At 36.7% G+C, this 22882-nt stretch overlaps 1 protein-coding gene across 2 annotated transcripts in view; it reads right to left on the reverse strand.

Annotated features, from left to right (window-relative positions):
* Nucleotides 1-22882, reverse strand: part of OLFM3 (olfactomedin 3) — a 205249-nt gene that overhangs the window by 20919 nt on the left and 161448 nt on the right. For both annotated transcript variants that reach the window (XM_032262908.1, XM_032262907.1), the window contains exons 2-4: nt 15794-15940; nt 9663-9818; nt 4679-4898 (exon numbers count right to left, since the gene is read on the reverse strand). In XM_032262908.1, the coding sequence (XP_032118799.1) occupies nt 4679-4898; nt 9663-9818; nt 15794-15940 (523 nt within the window). The remainder of the gene's footprint in view (nt 1-4678; nt 4899-9662; nt 9819-15793; nt 15941-22882) is intronic.

Genomic DNA, 22882 nt, shown 5'->3' on the forward strand with positions numbered 1-22882 from the left:
AGATGGCACCAAACCATTGCCCTAAAACAGCACTAACACAAGGGAGTTGGGGGCAAAGGAATGGAAAGCCAGAAATCATTATTATTATCTACATTAAATATCTATTTGTGTCCTTAGGGGTGTGTACAACATTAACCATGTTTTCAGTCAAATTCTCACATACATACAGTTACATTCTGCATATCTAGGAATGTGACATGATTCAATTAAGAAAAGGGGACTTTATTCTCTTCTCTTTCATTGGAGTACATTAAGCACTTAGAAAAGGCCATTACTGTACCTCATTCAGGCCAGAGGGTGCATTGTTGTTGAGACAGTTTCCCAATTTCTTCAAACCTTTAATTAATTCTGTAGTAGAAATAAGCAGAATAGTGCCCATGGTGCCCTAGCGGTCTTGAAGACTTATGTTTCCTTTAGGGCCTTATTTACTATTTGAGGGTAACTTAGATCTTGCAGGCAATAAGACTGCCTTGTTTTTTAGCATCTTAAAATTCATGTGATGTACCCTGTGACATTTATTTAAAACCAACCCCCTGAAAAAGTGAGGGAAAACACATTCATCGTTGTTGTAATTTTATTGTTTCTCTCTAATCCATTTCTACCCTCTGCTAATTGGCCCTGTGGGTTGAGAAGCATTTGTGTAGAGTGAAGATGCCATTGATGAATAAGTCTTCTTGTTCTTGTTACTGTATTACCAATTCTATAATTATCCAATGTCCCACTCTAGATCTGAGCACAATAACAACTAGATTATAGACCCTTTTGGAGCAATTGAACCCCTGATATGCTTTTCTTTTTATCTACCCTTCTGTTCATGGTCCTGAAGTTAACATCAGTTTTCTTCCCAAAGTCCATGCATCCTGATATATGGATAATGAGACACTTATGAGATAATATTAGACTTGTAGTGAAACGGTTCTCAGAGATGAATTGATCCAAACTGTACCAATTGCCAGGGAATGTAAATACTAAATTGAGTGTTAATCAAACTATAACCTACTGATACACTCAAAGTTATATGTTTGATTTCTTCTGCAGTTGTGTATATACATACATACATTTATGCAATATATGTAATATATACTACCAGACATCTTCTTTCAAATAGAGTGGCTCTTTTAAAAAATAGAAAATATGAGGATTCATTTATTTATTTTTTCAGTGACCATGTGGCTTTATATTTCACTGTATTAGGACTGTATAGCTTTGCCTGGATGTTTTCTACATTGTAATTAAGGGCTGTGGTCCAGGTGATAAAATATCCTTTTTCCTCAGGAGATGCTCAATAAGTGGTCAATTGACTTAAACGTGATGGGATAGTAAAATCTACCCAGTTCTTGAGATAAAAACCACAAAAGAGTTAGATTCATTGTTGGTGGCAATGGCCTCTCTACTAAGTGAATAAGAAGCTGAGGGCTGCTAATAATCTACGCAAGCATTTGTGAAACATAGGAACTATTTTCAGTATTTTATAGAGTCATCTCAGTTAACTTATACAGCAACCATCTCATTAAATAAGAAAGTTGAATACGGATTTTATTGCTGTTTGATATTTGTATTGTATTAGTTGCCACGTTTTATTTTATATTAGCTAAAATAAAATAAATATTGATTAACTAATTCAGTTTATTTGTCAATCAAATTATTTCTAACATTGTGATCCACTGGAGAAAATTAATTGAAAAGATCCGTGATGTTGCAGATATTAAGGATCAAGTCCTAAGCATAAGGACACTATACAAATATTATGCAAAGTTCAGTAGGAAGAATAAAAAGGATGAATATGGTCTACTTAGATTAACCCCCTTGGTCCAAAATATCATTTTCAGTATTGGAAGATGCAATATGTGGGTGAGAAACAACAAACAAATGGGATTAAAAAAGAGCTGAGGAAAATATAGAACTACCCATTTGCAGTACAGATTATTTCCATCTACTAAAGCAGACAGAATACCTGTAGAAGGAAAGCTCATTTCTAAAACTGAACAAATCCCGGGAGTTTTCTGTATTGTTCACTCAAAAACATAACTGACATACTTTAAGTTTCAGGGGGTTTACTAACTAGAATCATCCTATTGCCTGTCCTTGCTTCAGTAGAGTGCATTTTTACTTAGCAGATGCTGGTTCACTACATGCAATGCCTATGGGCTTGGGTTGATTGTGATATGCTAGGAATAAAAAAGTGAACTGATTCTCAGGGCCTGGAATGGTTTCTCTATAACAAACGGGCCTCCTCCTCAAAAGTAAGTCAAAGCCCTACCCAGACAAATCCTACAGACTGTCTCTTGCAGAAAATCTTTAACCAGATATTTTATGAGTTAATGCAAAATGCATTGGGATATTTCTTTGTAACACCCTAAGTAATGTGCATATTGAGGACACCGGGTAATTCTTCATTTGAGATTTATTTCTAATCTTATTGGGTGGAGACAACATCTGGCAAGCCCTGTCACTAATATGAGCATTGAACTAAAGATATTTCTTGACATAAAAAAAATCAAATATAACAGCAGAATTTCCTTATGTAAGTAATGTTTACCTATTATATATTAATCATAAACTGTACAACTTGAATTATAAAAGCAGAGCACATTAAAAAATTATTTAAGTGCTATGTTAAAGAAATGACTTTTCCCTTGCTTAGTCTCATCACGCCTTGCCATTTTGGCTCAAATAGGATGTGGCTAAAAAGATGCATTTCTTGTTACAAGTAAAACAGATCATTCTCTGCTACTTGAAATGGGTAATGCTCTGTTGAGAAGCGTAGAAATTATTTCTCTGATTCCTTATAGAGTAAATTTGTTCACCAAATATTTATTGAGTGTCTTTTCTTAGCCAGGCAATTTTCTAGGCATTGGAAGATCCAACACATAGAGTGAACATGATACACATTGTTCTCTTGTCCTCGGAAAAAAAGTCTAGCAAGACACATCCTATTACACATGCAATGATAATGAAACAAGAGAAGTCCAATCATTAGTGAAATATCAGTGTTTGGAAGTGCCTGTCAAGGACACCAGCCTAGTCTGGGAGGGCAATGAATGAGTCCAGCAAGACACAACATTTAAACTGAGACCTGACAAATGAATAGTTTATCACATGTGGCAGGTGAAAGTGTGTTGATGAAGGGAGGGTACATAGGGGAAGGAGTGTTTCAGGAGCAGGAACAAACAGTATCGTATAACTGCTCTATAGTAAGACCGTGGAAGGCACACATGACTGACACTGTGTGAGGAGAGAAATGGCAAAACCTAAGCCTGGAGAAGCAGAAGGGTCCACACATGAAGGGTCACATAAGCCATGGACTATATCCTATGACATAAGGAATCCATAGGAGATTTTAAGAAGCTCAAAATAATTTCATATTTATACTTGAGAAAATCCCTTGGGAAATAATGTGCACGATGAGTTAGGAAGGAAAGCTGGAGTCGCAGGATCTGCAGTATTACGCATAGTTGATTGTTAGGAGACAAACTGTAGATGAAAGAGTGTAGACCGTGTTTGATGAGGAGTAAGGAGCTGAGGATCTTGGACATGTGTTTAGGCTTCAGGTTTACCTTATTTCCTTCTGATTCACTCTGTTGGATTCTCTTAGAAACCCTGGTAGAATAACAGGGGAGCCTCTGATGTAGTAATATCCCACACTATTTTGATGCTGTGATAACTGAATGTAACATTTTGCATTTTGGATCTCTTTTTATCACATGAAGCATATTTGTAAAACAATCTTTAAAATGTTCTTGTAAGCCACTCAAATTGTATTTTAAATGTTTACATTTGTTCACTGAAGTTTTCTTTAGTAGAAATAATCATTCTTTTTTATGCTTTACTCCTCTTCCCAGTTTTTCTGTTCCACAAAAGGTTTTATTTTTCTTGAGAGAACACTTTCTATAGGAATGGAGTTGCTCTCTTTGTCATGTCACCTCATGCCTGCAACTAAAATACTGATCCTGAATAAACTTACCACTCCTCCTATTCAATTCATGGCTACTTGTTTATTTTACATTCAAGTTGCAGACTAGTCCCATGTTGGCTTCGACTGAATAATTGGCTCATGGATGCCATGAAAGAGTTTGTAACTCAGACCAGGTTGGACCACACATTTTCGGAGGCAAGAACTAGAGTCCATGACCCAGGGCACACACTTGACTCCTTACACAGTGGCGAGTCCCTTTAAGTAGCTGCCTCCCTTTCATTTCTTCAGTAGATCGGAGCAGTTGATGACAATGCTGTAAATTGAAGGACCTGTTTCCGTTTGCTTTAATAATTGCTGTTTAACATTTGGTTCCAGGGTAACTTCCTTTTCCTTAGTCTCTAAATTTCCCTACTAACAACAACAACAGCAACAAAGGTTTCTTTTTCCCCCGGCCAAGCGATGACTGATACCACGTATTGGAAAATAAAACGTATGTCCACTAGTGCAGTCAATAGAGTTGACTGTATTTGCAAGACTACTTATGTGAAGCCACCAAATGATAACACAGTGCTCTAAAAATCAAGAAACCATTGGTCTAGCACGGAGTACCTAGACACGCTTAAGTCGTTAGGGGACACTTCACACTTAGGCTGTGATTTCTTACAATTAGATATTTTATGATGCTTTATAAAACGTAAGAACACAATTTTCTTTGAAACTACATGAAAACGTAACTTAGACAAATGAAATTGTCATACTCACTTAGTTTTTTCATGCAGTCACGAAGTCTGGTTTCCAAGCTCAGCACTCTTTGATGTAGCTCCTCATAGTCATAGGCACCAATTTCCTCCTGAATTCCAGTGAGGACAGCAGACAGATTCCGGATTTCCTCCTTGAACTGGGTGATTAACTTAGCATCTGTTTTATACTGTTCCAGCACGGGGATCAAGGGCAGGAGCTCATCCATTTTCTCTTTCAACTCCTGTGAAAAGCAGCCTATTGTTCCTGAGAGCCATTTAAAACAGATCACGCTGCTCTGTTCTTTTTATTATGATACTAAAGGAAATTATTTAAACAGCTTCAAAATTCCTCATTGATTTTGGTTGAAATTAAGTATTTTGTGAAAATTTAAGTGGCCATGTGATTATTAGTAGTAAGTCCATTTATTTCAGCTTTTCCATACAAAACCCTTTGTTTAAATGCTTAGATACTTTTCTGTAACAAATGTAGCCTTATCATAATTAGAAAAACTTCCTATGGTAGAAGCTATGGGTTATATACTATCTCATTTTCTGCTAAAATTTTATACAGGGAACAATGCATTATCTAGTTAGGAAATATAAGCAGAATCCATCTTCTAATTATGAATTAAGTTTGAATAAAGTGATTGGAAATAGGTCAAATACCCTATAATTGCTCAGTTGAATCTAATCACTCATCTATCAAATATCCATGTTATGGGGAACATACAGACAATTTTGGATTCTGGATCACCTTTTTTCTGACACTTAGAATTTTTCCATCATGGCCATCTGCCAATTTTGTTTTCCTTTGTTCTCAGGTATTCCTAGATCTTTTTAATATCCATTTTAAAACAACTTCATTATCAAGGTAAGTTCAGTAAGCATAATAAATCATGTAAAGCTTCCCAAGGCTCAAAGAAATGTATGCTACTGTTTCCTATTTTGAATTATTACCTATACTTCGACTCCATTTATCTTAACATAGATACTTTAGAGGTCATTATGTAAGGCAGAATTGCTTGCCCCTGTAGTGAATTAATTCTTTAAGAACCAAGGTGCATAGTTTATGTAACATATGAGCCAGTTACACAGAGTTGTTTGAAACTGAAGCATTGATTTTCATCAGACAAACACACACACACACACACACACACACACACACTTTGTGTGTGTGTGTGTGGTGTGTGTGTGTGTGTGTGTTACATATAGATTTCAATAGGCATGTTTATATATATATATATATTTTAGCAGTTTGATTCCATATTGTGAATTTAGGGGAAATAATATCATTTGTGGAAAGAGTTGTCCCTCTTATGATTATTTGAGAATAATACATAGGTGCTGTCAGAAATCATACTGTACACTCACTAATTTAAGGAGCTGAAAATTGCATTTTTAAAATTACATTCAGGAGACGTATTACTATAAATGCATTAAAATAGCAGGAACTCCCATTGCTGCCCTGATTTATGGGCTTGAGTTTCTTGTGGGGAAATTTCCAACTTCCTCTGTAAGTTCAGGATCTTTGAATTTGTTCACATGTACATATTGAGTGGGAGGCTAAGAAGAGACTTAATAATGAGAAAGATTCCTAAATATCACAGTCAAAAGGCAGAATTGCAGAGCTTTGCTCATTTTGTCAGCTCATTTGGAAATAGACTTATTAGTTAGAGTATCTTGTGGCATCCCTAAAGGAAGACACTATTGTTTCATTAGGATTTTAATGAGAATATTTCTGTTAGTATCATTTTCTGCACATTATAACAACCGTTACAATGAAAGGTTTTACATTCTACTATGGGCATAATTAAAAGCAAGCAATGTGATATCAAAATGTTGGTAGCTTTTCTTCTCCCTCAATTAAAAGCTAGGTATTTATATTCTTTAATCTTTTCAACATTCATAATTTGATTATTGGCAATCAATTGTGAAGCTCTTGAAATTTGTATGAGAGCATTGGAAAGCCCACCCAATGCTCAAATCAAATACTTAAAAGATTAAAGTAGAATAGCATAGATCTTTGTTTGCTAATCTCTTCTAGAATTTCACTTTCTACTATGTTGCTTTCACAGCCAAGTTCTCAGCTAGAGTAGAGGCAACATCAATCTCTTCATATAAGAATGACAATCTCAAGTATAGTAGTTGGCATAAGCTTTCTATCTGAAAGAGTGTAGAAAACAAAACCTACTTAATGTTCTTGAAAAGATGGAAATTGCATATCAGAAGATTTTTTTAAAGTGTTCTTCAATATTGAATTTACTTTGGAATGTTCCATTTCCTCTTTTCCAGTATAGTACCAGCACTTAGAGCAAAATCCAACTCACAGTAGGATTCAACAAACAAGTAAATTCCACGAATATATGTTGAGCACATAATTATTACTATCTGTAATTCAGAGACCTAAAGTCTACTTGGAGAAGCAATGCAGCATTAATATTAGGAGGTATAGGTCTGGAGTTGAATTTTTGAGTTTGAATCTTGGCTCTCATGCATATTAGATATATGTCTCTGGATAAACTACTCAACTTCTTTGACATGATTTGACTCTGTGTCCCCACCTAAATCTCGTCCCAAATTGTAATTCCCACATGTCAGGGGAGGGACCAGGTGAAAGGCGATTTGATTGTGGGGGCTGTGTGTTTCATGCTCTTCTGATACTGAGTTCTCATGAGAGCTGATGGTTTTAAAGTGTGGTACTTCTGCATTCATACTCTCTGTCTCTCTCTCTAGCCTACTGCCTTGTGAAGAAAGTGCCTGCTTCCCCTTCTGCCATAATTGTAAGTTTCCTGAGGCTTCCCCAGCCATCCAGAACTGTAAGTCAATTAAACCTCTTTCTTTCACACATTACCCAGTCTCAGGGTAGATCTTTATAGCAGTGTAAGAATGGACAAATACACTCTTTGTGCATCAGTTTCTTTATCTTTAAACTGGATATGAAAATAGTGCCTGAGTTATAAGATTGCTGTGAGGATTATACAGTTAATATACTGAAAGTGCTCAGAAGTGTGCCTTGAATATGTATAATTGTTCCAAAAAATAGCTATTGTTGTAATCATTACTGTTATTTGAATTTTGACATATAGCTTCAGCATATACTTGGATTACATGAACTAGGAAAATCCAAACCATTATGTCACATGGTGCTGCGGCCTGTAAATTGTTTTCTTATTGGTAGCCTGGCTAATTTGATGCTAGGCAATTTATAGACTAAGCACAATATTTCTTTGGGTTTATCTCAGCTTTGTATCTTTTTTTGTTTCTTTGTTTTCTGTCTTCTCTCAAAAGTTCCCCAAGATGCACATACTTCATTATGTATTCCCCAGCCCTGTCAACCCTGACACTCTCAAGCTGTCCTTGGGCTTTGCAGAATTCTCACTGCATTGTCCATCTGCACCAAGCAATCTGAGCTCCTCTCCTCCTGGTTAGTTCCTTCTAGGAATGCTCTTCCCACAACTAAATGCCAGCTTACTATTTTCTACTTTGCCGATGACCTCAACCTTAGGTTCACATTGTTACTTTACCGCCTACATGCTAACTCTGAGCATTGAAAATTGACACAGAAAATCTTTTGGTTTTCTTGACCCCCTATAATTTAGTAGTGGAGGGGTAGGGTCACTAGTCCCAAACTGCTTTCCTGTAATTCTTCTCCTTTTTAAAACAAAATTAATTGCTCTTCCCTTTGTGCTCTTAAGTAATGTTTATGCCTCTACTCACTATCAATTCACCTGTGTGTTAGTTGTCTTTCGTAGAAGAGAAATTATGTATAATACATCCAGCAGAGGGGCCAGCCGTACTTTGTGTGTGGTTTGGGCTCAATAAACACTGCCTAAAATTAACTCTTTTGCTCTTCAACCTCATATACTTATGTTATCCATAAGTTTCCTATTTATCCATTTCACTCATACTTTCATTTTCAATAATATTTAAACTTATTATTGTATCTTCTAAGTCTTGCTCTGATTTGTCCTAATATCTTAACCTGCTGGCCCTGTTTACTTCTCTCTTCCATTTAAATCTCATGATTAATCATTTCCATTCCCTCTCTTTTCAATACCCTCAACTTTCTCTCCCTCTTTTACTCTGTTATGATCTTCTTGGTAAAGCTTTAAAACCAGTTCAGGGTATAATTCTCTTCCACACCTCTCTACTCAGTCTCTTGAGTACCACTGAAGAAAATTACAAAACCATGGAACTTTCTGCCACATTAAAATGTGTTATGCAGAGACTCTGTTACACGTTCCTCGCTAGCTCCCCACCTGCCACCATTAGGTGCAGGAAGCGCTCCTTTCCTTGTCCAAGGGCTTGAATTCAGATCCACTCCCTCAACATCAGCAGTGACTCTCACTTCCTAATTGGCAAGAAAAACAGAGGCTATTAAGTGGGCAACAACAGTGTATTTTATGAACTATGGGCTGTGCCTTGGAAAGGCAGATGATTTACTTTTAACAGAAGCTCAAACTGCATTATCAGACCAAGAGTTTTTCCTTAAAATTTATAACTCTTTCATACATAGTTAACAAAAGTCCCATAGCATAATTTATTTCTCCATTTTCAGTATTTGTAAATAATTGCTAATAAAACACTTAAAATCTAGAAAAAGACTTGATTTGTATAAAGTATAAAACAACTCTATATGCTCATATTTATGGCATAGTTATTTCTTTTAAAAATTTATGTCATCTACATCTTTCTTCACATTAGCAGGGCATGAACCCATTAGAGAAATATTTATAATTTAATTATGACTTTTCCTTGGAGTTTCCCTTTGTTTCAGAAAATCCACCAAACTCTACAAGGATGAGGCTTTTTTCATAGCAAGGCTTCTATGTCTTCCTGTCAGCTGCTAATGGTCAGTTTCAGTGGAGAGATGACTGAAATCCTCCATGAGTCTTATACCTTGCATATATGGGCCAATGAACGGTCATTTCTAGCTGAGTGCTCCACTGCTGTCCATCCTATTAGGGTCTGATTTGGATTGACAAGATTGCAGAAGTCAAACCTACCTGAAAATGCTTGGTCATAAGTGTCTTGCGATCATCTTCAATCTGCCGAAACTTTGCCTTCAGGCCTTTCATTTGGGTTTCCATTTTTAAAACATATTGGAAATCTCTCTGAGTTCTCAAGTTTAAGACCTCAATAGACTGGGACATGTTCTGAACCTGTTAAACAAGAATATTGTCTGTAATTACTATCTGTTTGCAGGTTTGTGCAATCATGAAGAAACAGCAAAAATGTCATTAATATAAAAACTAGAAGTGCCAAATTCATAATTGCATTCCCATGTGACACATTTTCAGAAGAACAATTCTTCATGATAAACATTTAAAGAATTCAGCAAGAGAAAATTAGACAGGAAATTTAAAAATGGGCATTCCAGCATTAGAACTGACTGAATATGTTAGTCTAATACATTAGAAAAATGAGCTTTAAAAATAGGTTTTTCATTTTAAGGGTTTGTAAGCTTAAAAGACGCCAACATGTTAAATGTCAAAATAAGTTGTTTCAGTAAGTACTAATTCTGACTTTTTAAATATCTAGGATGTTTAGCAATTACGGATGGTAGTGAAGTGTCCAAGAGGACTAGAATGCATTCATTCTAGTACAATAAGTTCTTAATGCGTCTAAAGTAGTGCCAGGGGAGAGATGGAACTGACCAAGACAAGTTATAGCAGTGCTGGAACACTGCGTAAATTCAACAGCATAGTGTTTAAGGGACCCAGAAAATGGTAACTGTATCAAGTGCTTCATAGACAGGTGTTAAACACATTTTAAGCCAATAGCGCCATCCCAGGTTCACTGAACCCTGGGCTATTTAGAAGTAAAAAAGAGGTAACCTATAAAATATGCAGAAATGAAAGGGAAAAAATGACTGGTCTAATTGTTATGGCAGCAAAAAACTGAAAACAAAGTTAAAGCCACTAATAATGGGGAGCTGTTAAATAATTAGAGAAATAGAATATGAATGATCCATTATAAAGAATAAGATAATCTCTGTACTGTTAGTACTCAAAGCAACAACTTTTGTATCACCTAGGAGTTTGTCGGAAATGCAAAATCTCAGAAATGTTCATCCAGAACTACTGAATCAAAATCTGCATTTTATCAAGATTCCCAAGTGATTCCTATGCCTATCAAAGTTTGAGAAGTGCTGCTCAACATGGAAAGATTTCAATGAGAAAAGCAAATGTAAAGATCTTTACATAATTTGATCTTTTTTTTTTCTTTTTTTGTCTCACTCTGTCACCCGGGCTGGAGTGCTGTGGTGTGATCTTGGCTCACTGCAACCTCTGTCTCCTGGGTTCAAGCAGTTCTCCTGTCTCAGCCTCCTGAGTAGCTGGGACTACATTTGCTCACCTCCATGCCCAGCTAATTTTTGTAATTTTTAGTAGAGACGCAGCTTCACCATATTGGTCAGGCTGGTCTCGAACTCCTGACCTCAGGTGATCCATCCATCTTGGCCTCCCAAGTGCTGGGATTACAGGCATGAGCCACAGAGCCCAGCCAATCTGTTTATTCTAAATCAAATACACATACATGCACATACATATAATCAGTAAAAAGTTATTTTCATTGACAAATGTGAATTACAAAGGCATGACTTGTTCAGGCACAAATTTTTGTCATCGGATAAAGTCACAACGCTTAGTGGACCAGCTGTAAATGTCCCATAGCTGATACATTCCTTAGAACTATAATATTGGTAAAAGGCAATGAATACTGCCATGGCCTGCCTCAGTTCTTTGCCTTTTTTTCACCCTTTTCTGTTCCCTATGTTGTCTTGATCCATCATCTTGCCCTGTTTGAAGGTTGTTCTTTTAGGACATATTACAGTCTGGCTTATCTTAAAACTAACTGTGTTATGTGGGTGTGGGGTAGGGGCAGGGAAGTGGCTCTCCCTCTGTGAGCTCCATGAGGTTAGAAGCTGTGTCTTATTCATATCTTCCATTTCCAAGACTTTACACAGAACCAGGCACAGAATAAGTGTTCAATAAATATTTATTGAGTAAAATTATCTTGGGTTTGTAGTGGTAATAATAAGTAGTTAGAATTTTAAGAAGAGTCTTCCCCCTCCTGTCTCTGGTTAGGCAACAGCATTTCAGGACTATAAGTATTTCTTAATTTTCTAACAGTTTTATATTCAGAAAGCTTTGTTTTTAATTTTTTAAATATTTAGTGCAGCACAAGATTACTAAGACAACATTGAAAACATGGTAACGCCATCGTGGATAAATGCAATGCAACGTAATTTTCTAACTTCATTTGTGGTTAAGCATGAATACGGAAAAGCCATTTGCACTAAAAATCTGTCTACCTATTTAAATACAGCATTTGTCTGTGAAGACATCTATCATTAGTATAACTGATATCCTGCTAATAATTCTACGTAGCTGGACCAAGTCCATACAATTAGAAAATAATGGACAAGATAAGGCATTCTGGATAGAGTTAAAATAGCCTGTCTTTATTTTTGCCTCTGACTCACCCTATAAAGTAAATTTTCAACTTCATTTGTGTTATGGGGAAATGCACTGAGAGAGTTTTTGCGGAGAGTTGATTGTGATCTATATTGCAGAATCATGTGTAATTAGAAGAGGTACATTTGGGGTAATGGCTAGAGATAGAGCTGCCTAATTGGGCAGCATTTGGCTCCAGGTTGTCGTAAGCATTTCCTGCTGCCTGTACCTAGGATTGTTTAGTTTCCCAATGGCTATGGAGGCCCACGGAGCATCAGTTTCCTGATGGTACAGGAGACTGGATACCCATGATGACTTGTGTAGGGAAGGAGACCTGTCTGCTGTGTTCCCTCTTTTTGTCAGCTTATCTCTGCAGTTGTTCTGTGATTCAGCTTTCCATAGGTGTTTCTGTGCTTAGGCTCTCTCTGCATAGTTTGACAAGCTCATTGTCCCCTTTCTTAAATAATTCTTTTGGAATCTTTATTTATTCCTGCTCTTTGTATAAATAAAATATCTGGGGCTTTTTTGAACTTAAACACAAATTAACTTAGATTTTCACTCTCATAATTAGCGAGGCGGCACTTGAAAAACCAAAGTTCTATTGATTAAATATGTTTGGATAACTTGGGTTTAACATATATAAACCCATTTCCTGACTGTGGGACTTAACAAAACCCTTAGTAGTAAACTGTGTATTAGAAATCTTCAAGAGTGAAGTATCATGTACAGTGTTTCTTAAACTGATTTTATTGGTGAGGATGTTGGCAGTATCCTATTCAAAAAAATCACACTTTAGGAAATATTGACTTAGATAATACAACACATCTTTAACTGTACAGGGAAGCTATATAGTTAACAAACATATACTTTTTTAGGTGAGCAATTTTAGTTTTTGCATACTAAGACCTGAAATACTATGAAACCAATTATATTTTTTCTAATATTCAATAATATAAATACTTGTTAAAAATGTTTAACAGAACATCACTTAAATAAGTATGGATACACCTGTGGCATTTTGTGTGACACTGGTATAGCATTGAGAAGATGCAGATGGATGTTACAGCCCACAGCTTACTGACTGAGTGACACTGGACAACCAGTTTTCTTTTATGTAAATTTAGATAACTACTCTGTCTATAAGGATTGAAAGAAGTGGATACAAATGATAAAATATACTAAAAAGGGAATTCTTGTTGTAAATGTGTTTTGTTTTTGTTAACAATATTCCCTTATATACAACTAAATCGATCTTTTTGGTTAAAAGTGAAGGAGGCACTTAGAGGTCACGCTCTTGTTTTCCGTTTGGTGTCTTGGATACATGTGAAACTAGAGAGAGGACAGCCAGGGACTAGATCAGTCTGAAATACCATGGTGTCTCAGATGTCTTTTCTCCTCTGGATCAGTGCAGAAAACCAGTGCTACCTAACCTCCTTCAGGCCACTGTAAAAGAGTGCACACAATTTAGGATTCCTCCATTGCCCTAAAACTACCATATGGTAAATTTAATATATCTACCTTGTAGTGACTTCAATTTTGTTAATAAATTTTATTTGTGTTTTTTTGTCATTTATGTATTAATAAATTTTTAAAGGCATGATGTTCTAGAGTTTCTTTAAAACATTCAGACAAATTACATGTTGGATGGATAGAGTGGTCATATTAATTTCTATATTGTTTTCAACCAACCAGTGAAATACTTTCATATATTTTCGTTTTATTCATCTTTCACTAATTCCCAGTTTTATCATAGATCTGAAAGAAATTTTACTTTGAACCTGTAAATGGAATTATCCACTTCTGACATTTGTACTTTATTTGAATTTTTTCAACTGATATTTGAAGACATGTTTGAATCTATGTGTAGGTGTATGTAATGTAAAACAGCAACACAGAAGATAAAGTATGGTGTCTAAGAAAATGTTTCACCTAAATTCATGCAGAAAAACATATATTTCTGGGTAGAAAAGAAGATTAGTGAAAAATGTTGATTATCTGAAGGGAAATACAATTTAACAGAAAAGCAAAATTGGATGTAAAAGATTAGATCATTTTACTAATGTAAATAATTTCCCTGGTAAACAAACACAATTATCCTATATGTTTGAATTTTTATATAAATAAAAAAATCAACATTGGAAGATAAAACGCAAGAATAAAAATAATTCTCATTCTGTCACCTAGGCTGGAGTGTAGTGGAGTGTTCTCGGCTCACTGCAACCTCCGCCTCCCAGGTTCAAGCGATTCTCTTGCCTCAACCTCCTGAGTAGCTGGGATTACAGGTGCTCACCACAACACCCAGTTAACTTTTGCATTTTTAGTAGAGATGGGGTTTTGCCATGTTGGCCAGGCTGTTTGCAAACTCCTGACCTCAGGTGATCCACCTGCCTTAGCCTCCCAAAGTGCTGAGGTTATCTGGCTTTGTCATGGTTTCTAAGAGTTTAGATGCATGTTAGCTGGAGTCATTATTTTGAATGAAAATGACATATACTCTTGTCGGATGACAGATATTGAGGGAGCTGAAAGAACGGGATCTTGCTATAAAAGGAGGCTTAAGAAGAAAGAGCCAATAGGTGATGATAACTTCAAGAAGAGGGGAAGGAGAAACAGACTAAACTTTGTATAAACACATGAAAAAAATCTTAAAATCTTAAGAGTTTCAATATACTTGCAAATAATATACACAGAGGCAACTTATTTTTGCTATATAGTAGTGGAAGAAAGTCACCATGGCAATCTGAAATTGTATAAACAATGAGTATCTATTAAAAAACTTGATTTCATTTTTCTAGCTTCTCTTTATTTTTTGTTAAAAAGTTTCTATTCAATGCCATAAATGTGTGGGTGGATCATAAAAATGACATCACACAGAGTGAATCGTTAAGCGTGGTGTCCTCTAAAACACATACTACCTAATATATCTTGTAATTCCTGATGACATATAAAATCCAAACATGTCATCTTTCCGTAATCTGGCCACCCCAGCTGTCTTACTACATTTAGAGCCCAGCACAGTGAAAATCTGAGTGAGAATAATGGACAGAACCATTCATTGGTTTTCCTCCCTCCCAACTAAACCTAAATAACTTTTCATGAGCTGACATTTATCTGTAAAAGAGAATAAATCCAAAACATTCTGCATTTGATTGTTATGAATCCATATTAAGTAAATTATGGAGAGAATGTTATTGAATGAAATTGAAGAGCTTAATGTTAAAAGGAATGACTTGGAGAATGAAGATAAACACTTGGAATTATTCATTATCTGTCCAGATAGCTTGCATGTTGCATGTAATTATTTTAACTTTTTTGCAAGATTGTTATGGGATCCAAAAGTATGAGCTCCAAGAGTCTAGTGTGATGCTGAGCGTCGAGGCTGAATTTCTGGCATCAGAATAAATTGCTTTTTTTTCTTGTTGTTCCTTAATGAGAGACCAACTAGAGATTAAGGTATATGGTAGAGAGCCAGTCTTAAAGTGTCAAGGTTAGAAAAATTAAAAATTCACAGAAATCGGACAAGGACAGCTTAAGGTAGCCCTTTCAAGGACAGGAAAAAGCTTATTTGAGAAGGGGAACAAAAATCAAAAGAATCCTCTTCACTATTACCAGCTCTACCATATCTCCTTTTCAAAGAATGGTCGATTTTACTAAAATATGCATAGGGGACACTGGACACCTACCTTTTCCAGTAATTGGCGAAGTTGCCTGCTTTTGGCATCCCGGGAACACAGGTTTTGTTCCGGAGCAACAACTGTGCAAATACACCGCCCATCAGGATCCTGAGCTGAGCTGTACACCTGCCACCCTTCTTTAGGACTAATCTGAGTCTGAGGAAACCAATGGGAAACACACAAAACACAAACTCCCGTTATAAGATAAAGAGAGCATTGGTTTGTAGCATTTTAAGCAAAACACCTTTTTTGACAATTTAAGTTTATGTTTTCATTCTTTAAAGTTAGGAGAGAGATATTAAACACTTTACATAGGCAGCATAGCTTCATTCAGTATACCCTCCTTATCAATCTCCGAAACAAAATCCTTTCTCGTCTTTAGGTGCTATATTAGTAACTGATTTTGATATCATACTATTTCCTAATGCTTTTTTTCATATTGTGACATTTTAATTCAACTTTAGAAGCATCTAGTCACCACTTAATCACATATGGCTAGTCTTTCTGCATATGATCTTCTCAACAGTAAATGGCAATTACTACTACTAATATTTTCTAATTATAATTCTTGCATGATATTCTGAAACAAAGTCCTGTTGCAAGGAGGTTTTCCATGTGTTGAAGACTTAATAAAGTAGGAAAGATACCATTGATGATATAAGGTAAAAATAATTAGACCAGTACTGTTTTGCAAGAAACGCAGACTCAGAGGACTTGGAGTTTTTGGCAGAGTCTGCCAAATTGATTTTCCCAATAAATTCTGTGCACGTATCACCTACCTTCTTAGAACTCAATTGTGAAGTGGTGGTATTCCAGTTCTACTGCAGTTTATCCCTGATTTATGTTTCTAGATGTATCTTCTGTACCACCCAGCAGAAACCTTTACTCTAACCAGATTGATCTGTGTGTATCATGCAAGCATGCTATGTTGGCTCATGTCTTCGTATGTTGCTCATTTCATTTTTCCTGTTTGGAATGCCTCCTTTATAAACCATCAATTTATTCAGTCCTTGTGATTTCTACCTGTTGTGAAGAAATTGCCTGTTCTATTCACTAAGTATTTAATGTATATTTTCTAGAATTGTCATTTGCCTTTCATATATCTCATTTCAACAGTTAGCTTACATCCAGCTTTTTGTTTTGTTTTATTTTTTGTTTGTTTTCTTTTGACACAAGGCCTCACTCTGTCGCCCAGGCTGGAGTTCAGGGGTGAGCTCATAGCCTGCTGCAGCCTCCTGGGCTCAAGCGATCCTCCCACCTCAGCTGAGATCATGGCTCACTACAGCCTCTGCTTCCCATGTTCAAGCAATTCTCCCGCCTCAGCCTCCTGAGCATCCGGGATTACAGGAATGCCCCACCATGCCTGGCTGAATTTTGTATTTTCAGTGGAGATGGGGGTTTCGCCGAGTTGGCCAAGCTGGTTTTGAATTCCTAGGCTCATGTGATTCACCCACTTTGGCCTCCCAAAGTGCTAGAATTTCAGGCATGAACGACTGCACCCAGCCCAGCTATTAGAAATGTAAATATTTCCCATTTGCCCTATCAAGTACACTTTATCAAGCACAAAGATGAGCATTATTATTTTTTTATCAAATCATTTTTTCAGCAAGAACATTAATAGACTTCCAAATAATGTACACCAAAGAAATTTATTTTCATTATATGGCAGTGGAAGAAAGTTACTACATGTAGATTTCAAATTCTATAAACTAGAAATGTCTGTATTAATAATCTTGATGGTTCTGTTTTTCTAGCTTCTCTTAATTTTCCATAGGAAATTTCTTTCATTATACTGACAGAAGCTATTTTAGTTGAGATGGGTTTCTCCATGTTGGCCAGGCTGGTCTCGGACTCCTGATCCCAGGGGATCCGTCTGGCCTTGGCTTCCCAAAGCGTTGGAATTACAGGCGTGAGCCACCACACTGGGCTGGGAGCAAATTCTTAAAGGAACTAAACCACGAACCAGGCTGACTTCTTTTTCCACTGATTTGCTATAAGCTGTGGAGCCTTCTTTCTCTAGCATTCACAGCACAACAGACACAATCTCCTGCATATTTTGTGACAGGTTCCAGCTCATAACATGCCATAAACCACCACACAGGTCTTTTCCTTTTGAAAGCTTAAATGATAACTACTTCAAGGTACTGATAGGTCTTCCAGCAACAATCATGGACTAATATTGGGGATGTTAAAAATGATAAACTCAAGAAACTCATGAAGAGGTCATAGTCATTGTCCTTGATCTGTTATGTAAAGCAAATGGTGCCAGACATATTGTTTGAATCTCTTATTTTCTAACTCTTTTTTTTTTTTTTAAATTTAGTTCATAGAAATTTCCAACGGGGTCAGACTCATTAACAGTCTCCACATCCCTTCTTCCTAGGTCTTATGCCTGAATATTTAGTTAGGATAGAAAGATGTACTTAAAATTATACATTATCAAAATTAGATAAGATCTTAGAGATTACTGGGTTATTCTTGTAGTATTTTTTAATGCAGACTACCCACAGAATGGAGATAGAAACAGCATAGCAGAATGATTTCAATGATATAATTAAAGGTTCAAGTTGAGTAACGGTATGCAATTGATATATCTGGACATAGGCCCTGCAGTTTTAGCTGGACCTCTCCAAACACTGGACACAAATCTAAAATATTTCAGAAAATTAAGGCTTGTCACTAGGATAAATTAAGCTATTGGACTAAGGAGCAGGAGCTACCCAATTATAATATTAAAATATTTTAACAACAAGCCAAACACTGATTATGAAACCTGGCAGCATTAATATTGATGTGCACTTGCCAAGCGTTTGGCTAACTAGTGTGGAGCTGATCATGACAGAGTTCCACGTCAGTTGCTCTCTGGAACCAGAGAAGTGGGAAAGGTGAAGAGGGTTTAATGTTCATTTAGCATTTCCCCTGAAGTGTCAGTTCAATATAAGTAAAGAGTCCAGACTTGTTTGTACTTCCAATTGTCTTATTGTAAGAGTCAGTGAAAAAAGCCATGGCCTTCTCTAATACAGAGTTACTCTGAATGATCTAAACTATAAAAAGTCACCTTTTTGACAAGAAAAAGGTAACTCAAAAGAGCAAAAACCTAATAGAAAAGATGAGTGCTTGACAGTCCTGTGGGTTTTGTTAGAGACCTCTCTGTTGGGGTCAATGATAAATAGAAGAAGCTTTATGAGTATTTCTAGTGTTCTCTTTTAGAGAACCTATGCTGGCATTGAAAAGAGAATCAAAATAAAACCAGCTAAGACCTCGAATGGAAGGACATAGATGTTTTTTGGATACCCATACGAAAAGACTTGCTCCAATTTTAACTTATAAGAGCAATTATTCCGGTGTCAATAAAACATGCAATAGTAATAGCAATCATTAATGGAGTTCTATTCATTACTTGGCAGTTCATATGTGCTATTGCTTTTGAATATCATAATATACCTATGGACTAGGTGGTGTTATTCTGCCCATTATTCAGATGAGGAAACAGAGACAGGAAGGAACTTGCTCAAAGTCACACAGGGAGTATCAGTGAGTAGGGGGATTTGTGTAAATCTGCATTTTAAGCAAACCTGGGATTTGTACTCAGTCTTATTTCAGAGATTTAAACTTTTTTTTTGAGATAGGGTATCTCTCTGTTGTCCAAGTTGAAGTGCAGCAGGGCGATCTCAGCTCACTGAAACCACTGCCTCCTGAGCTCAAGTGATACTCCCACCTCAGTCTCCTGAGTAGCTGAGACTATGTAGACACACATCATCATGCCTAGTTAATTTTTGTATCTTTTTTGGTGATGGAGTTTCATCATGTTGCTCAGGCTGGATTCAAACTCTTGGGCCCAAGCAATTTGTCCACCTCAGCCTCCCAACAGAGATTGAAATTTAACCACCACACTACACCATCAATTATTTTAGTCCCCTTTCATACATAATGATTATAATGCAGGGATTATTTTCTGAACGGCTGTGAGGCCAGTGCTCAGACCTGGAAGGTGCATATAGTTTATTGGTACCCAAAGCATTAATAATCACAGCGATTACTGATGCAGTTCTCTTCGAACGTTTTGTGTTAATTGGCAGAACTAAATGAAGTATTTAGCAGTTTTTAATATTGTAAAACTCATAAAATATTTAAGAATGCTCTAATTAGGAGAATTAAAATGATAATTTTAATTGTATTTCAAGTCTGGATTCTTTGCTTATAACTTAATTACAAAGCTGTGCTTTATAAATGTAAAGCTACTATATGACAGTTCTAAAGCTTCAGGGCCTTTGTAATGTGAAAGAAGGATCTTGAGGTTTGACAGGTAAAAGTAAAAAATATTCAAACTACCTTGCATTTCAATAGATTTTTTGCTTATAAAATCTCTTCTCTTGTTTTAGTCTTACTTCTCTGGAACCAACCACTCTTAGAAATAGACAGTACTTTTATTTACTTATGAGGAGATTGGAAACTAAGACTCAAAGAATTTAAATATATTTTTCTAAGTTATCCATTTAGTTACTGTCATACATAGGACTTATACCAGTTTTCCCCAATTTTTAGCCCAGAGCTTTTTATGCTCATCCTCTTTGGATAAATGTAAATAGACCATCTATGTCCATTCACCAGTAACCATAAACAGTGCTGTAGAGGAGACAGACCCCACTGTAGTTGATGGGAAGAGATGCACCCAGGCAGGTAAAGGGCATACTTCAGACAGTACGGAAACAAGTAGACATTGGTACCCCAGAGGAACAGATAGCAGTAAAGGTTCTGCAATATATATAGTCAGATATTCCTGTGGAAGGCACTGCAATCACTTATCAGGGTCTAGATGGAAGTACAGGCAAGGTAAGAGAATTCTGATCTTTTGAACAAAAGAAAATCAACTGATTGAATGTTGCTAGATGCTTTGTGTTATGCCGATTTTCTGGGTATTTCATAAAAAGGGCCAAAAGGGATATAGCTCCTGAAAGAGGTGTTCAGATGGAGGACATAAAGGCACAATAATCTGTTTATTAAAACTTATTTGATTTACAGGGAAGGGACCTGAGTGATGAAAAATTCCTGAGACATTTTCTGGCTGAAGATAGGCTTGGTCCCAGAGAGTGAAATGTGGGTTAGCATGCGAATGAGTTCAGTGTGGAGAGAAGAGAAATGTGAAGACAGGAATTAGATGTTGACGGACCACGCCAAAAGAAGCTGTGTTCTGGAGGATAAGTTAATAAAGATGTCACTGAGAGCTGTTTTCTTGTTATTACTTATAAGAATACTTAGGACTGAAGTAAGAAGGAAACCTTCTTCTTTCTTCATTGAAGGAAACCTCCAGGCTTTAAGAAAAAAACAACTGTAAAAGCAAAAAATAAATAATGAACAAAAACCAAAGATATTATCAAATTTAGGTTAGGGTACAGTGGCTCAGGCCTATAATCCCAACACTTTGGGAGGCTGAGGCAGGTGAATGGCTTGAGCCCAGGAGTTTGAGACCAGCCTGGGCAACATAATGAGACTCCCCATCTCTAGAAAAAAGTACAAAAATTAGCCTGGCGTGGTAGCCTATAGTCCCAGCTACTCAGTGGGGTGAGGAAGGGGGGCCACTGAGGTGGGAGGATGACTTGAGCCTGGGAAGTTGAGGCTACTATGAGCTGAGATAGTGCCATGGCACTACAGCCTAGGTGACAGAGTGAGACCCTGTCTCAAAGAATAATAATAATGAATTTAGGTTGGTCACGTGACCTGTGCTAAGACTCTTTGGAAACCACAATGACTTCGAGTTAGGAAGGTCCTTAAAAGTCATATTTAGTCCCATGTCTTTTCACACAATGGAACATTGACAAATTCTCCTTGTGATTCCATTCAACCTCTGCATAAAAGGTGTTTCACTGCTTTACAGGCAGCCCCTTCCGCTGAAAAAAGCAAAGGGGCAGGAGCCGCACTTCTCTGTTTGCAGTTTCCCCGCTTTGGCCCTACTTTTGCTTCAGCCACTTCAACTAGAATAAAACGACTCTCTTATTCATGTGACGATTCTTCTATAAGAAAGCAAATGTCACCATCAAGATTTGCCATTCTGTTCTCTCATCTAGCATCCCTCCTTAATTCGTTCAGTTGCCCTATCACAAAATGAACACTATCTAAGAGTTTAGGGAAGAAAAAGAATTTGGGGGAAAAACAGTCATATACAAATCAGTTAAATCAAATATCTTCATCCAGGACTAAAACACATTGCTTAATTGAGGTTAAAAAACTTAGAAGATATTGACAGTTCATTTCAGGGTATTCTACTCATTTTATAGAACTTTAAATTGACTAACTCATCAAAGTATTTATTTATGAGGAGAAGCCAGCTGGACCTTTGAAAATGTACCAAAACAAATGACATGCCCACAGGTCCCTTCCAGGCCTCTGCCCACCACAGCAGTAGGGCTGACTATTTGAGAACAGCAGGTGTCTGCTGAATGTCCTCAGCTTTTTTAATTGGTCTTTCCCAGGGTCTTCCTGGCGTGAAGGCCACAGTGTGGGGGATTTCTCAGAAGCTCAGCCTCAAGGGGAAGTTACTCTGCATTCAAGAGGAGCGCCAGAGGGAGTCTGATCCTTCTGAGAGCTGAGGCTTCCTCTGCTCAGAAACCAATTCCTCCAAAGGCTGATGGGCCCAGTGGATAGATTGGAAGGGGAATAAAAAAAAAAAAAAAGAAAGAAAACACACCAACAAGAAGGATAAAGGAATGTTTCAAAATTCTGAAAAAAACAAGAGGGAGCATATACCCCTAATAAGGAGCTGTATTTAACTGTTTACTAATAAAAACATCCTAGAAATTTAAAAATCTCTTACAGCTTTTGAGATAATCAAATGTGCCCTGTTTCAAAGGCACCTGCCATACAATGATTTAATTGCCATTGAATGATTTAAACCCAATTTTTCTTGGCTTTTTCCAGGTCATTTGAAACTGTCATTCTAAAAAAGGACTATGCTCATATTTGTGTAAATCTGCTTTTCTTAAACCATCGTATTTATGTTAATCTGGTTTTTTAACCTCTGCATATTCCATGAACACACAAATTTCAAGACCTACGTGTGTGTGTGTGTGTGTGTGTGTGTGTGTGTGTGTGTGTGTGTGT

This window comes from Sapajus apella, unplaced genomic scaffold (assembly GCF_009761245.1).
Source record: "Sapajus apella isolate SASKATOON/1434 unplaced genomic scaffold, GSC_monkey_1.0 scaffold133, whole genome shotgun sequence".
NCBI classification, from domain to species: domain Eukaryota; kingdom Metazoa; phylum Chordata; class Mammalia; order Primates; family Cebidae; genus Sapajus; species Sapajus apella.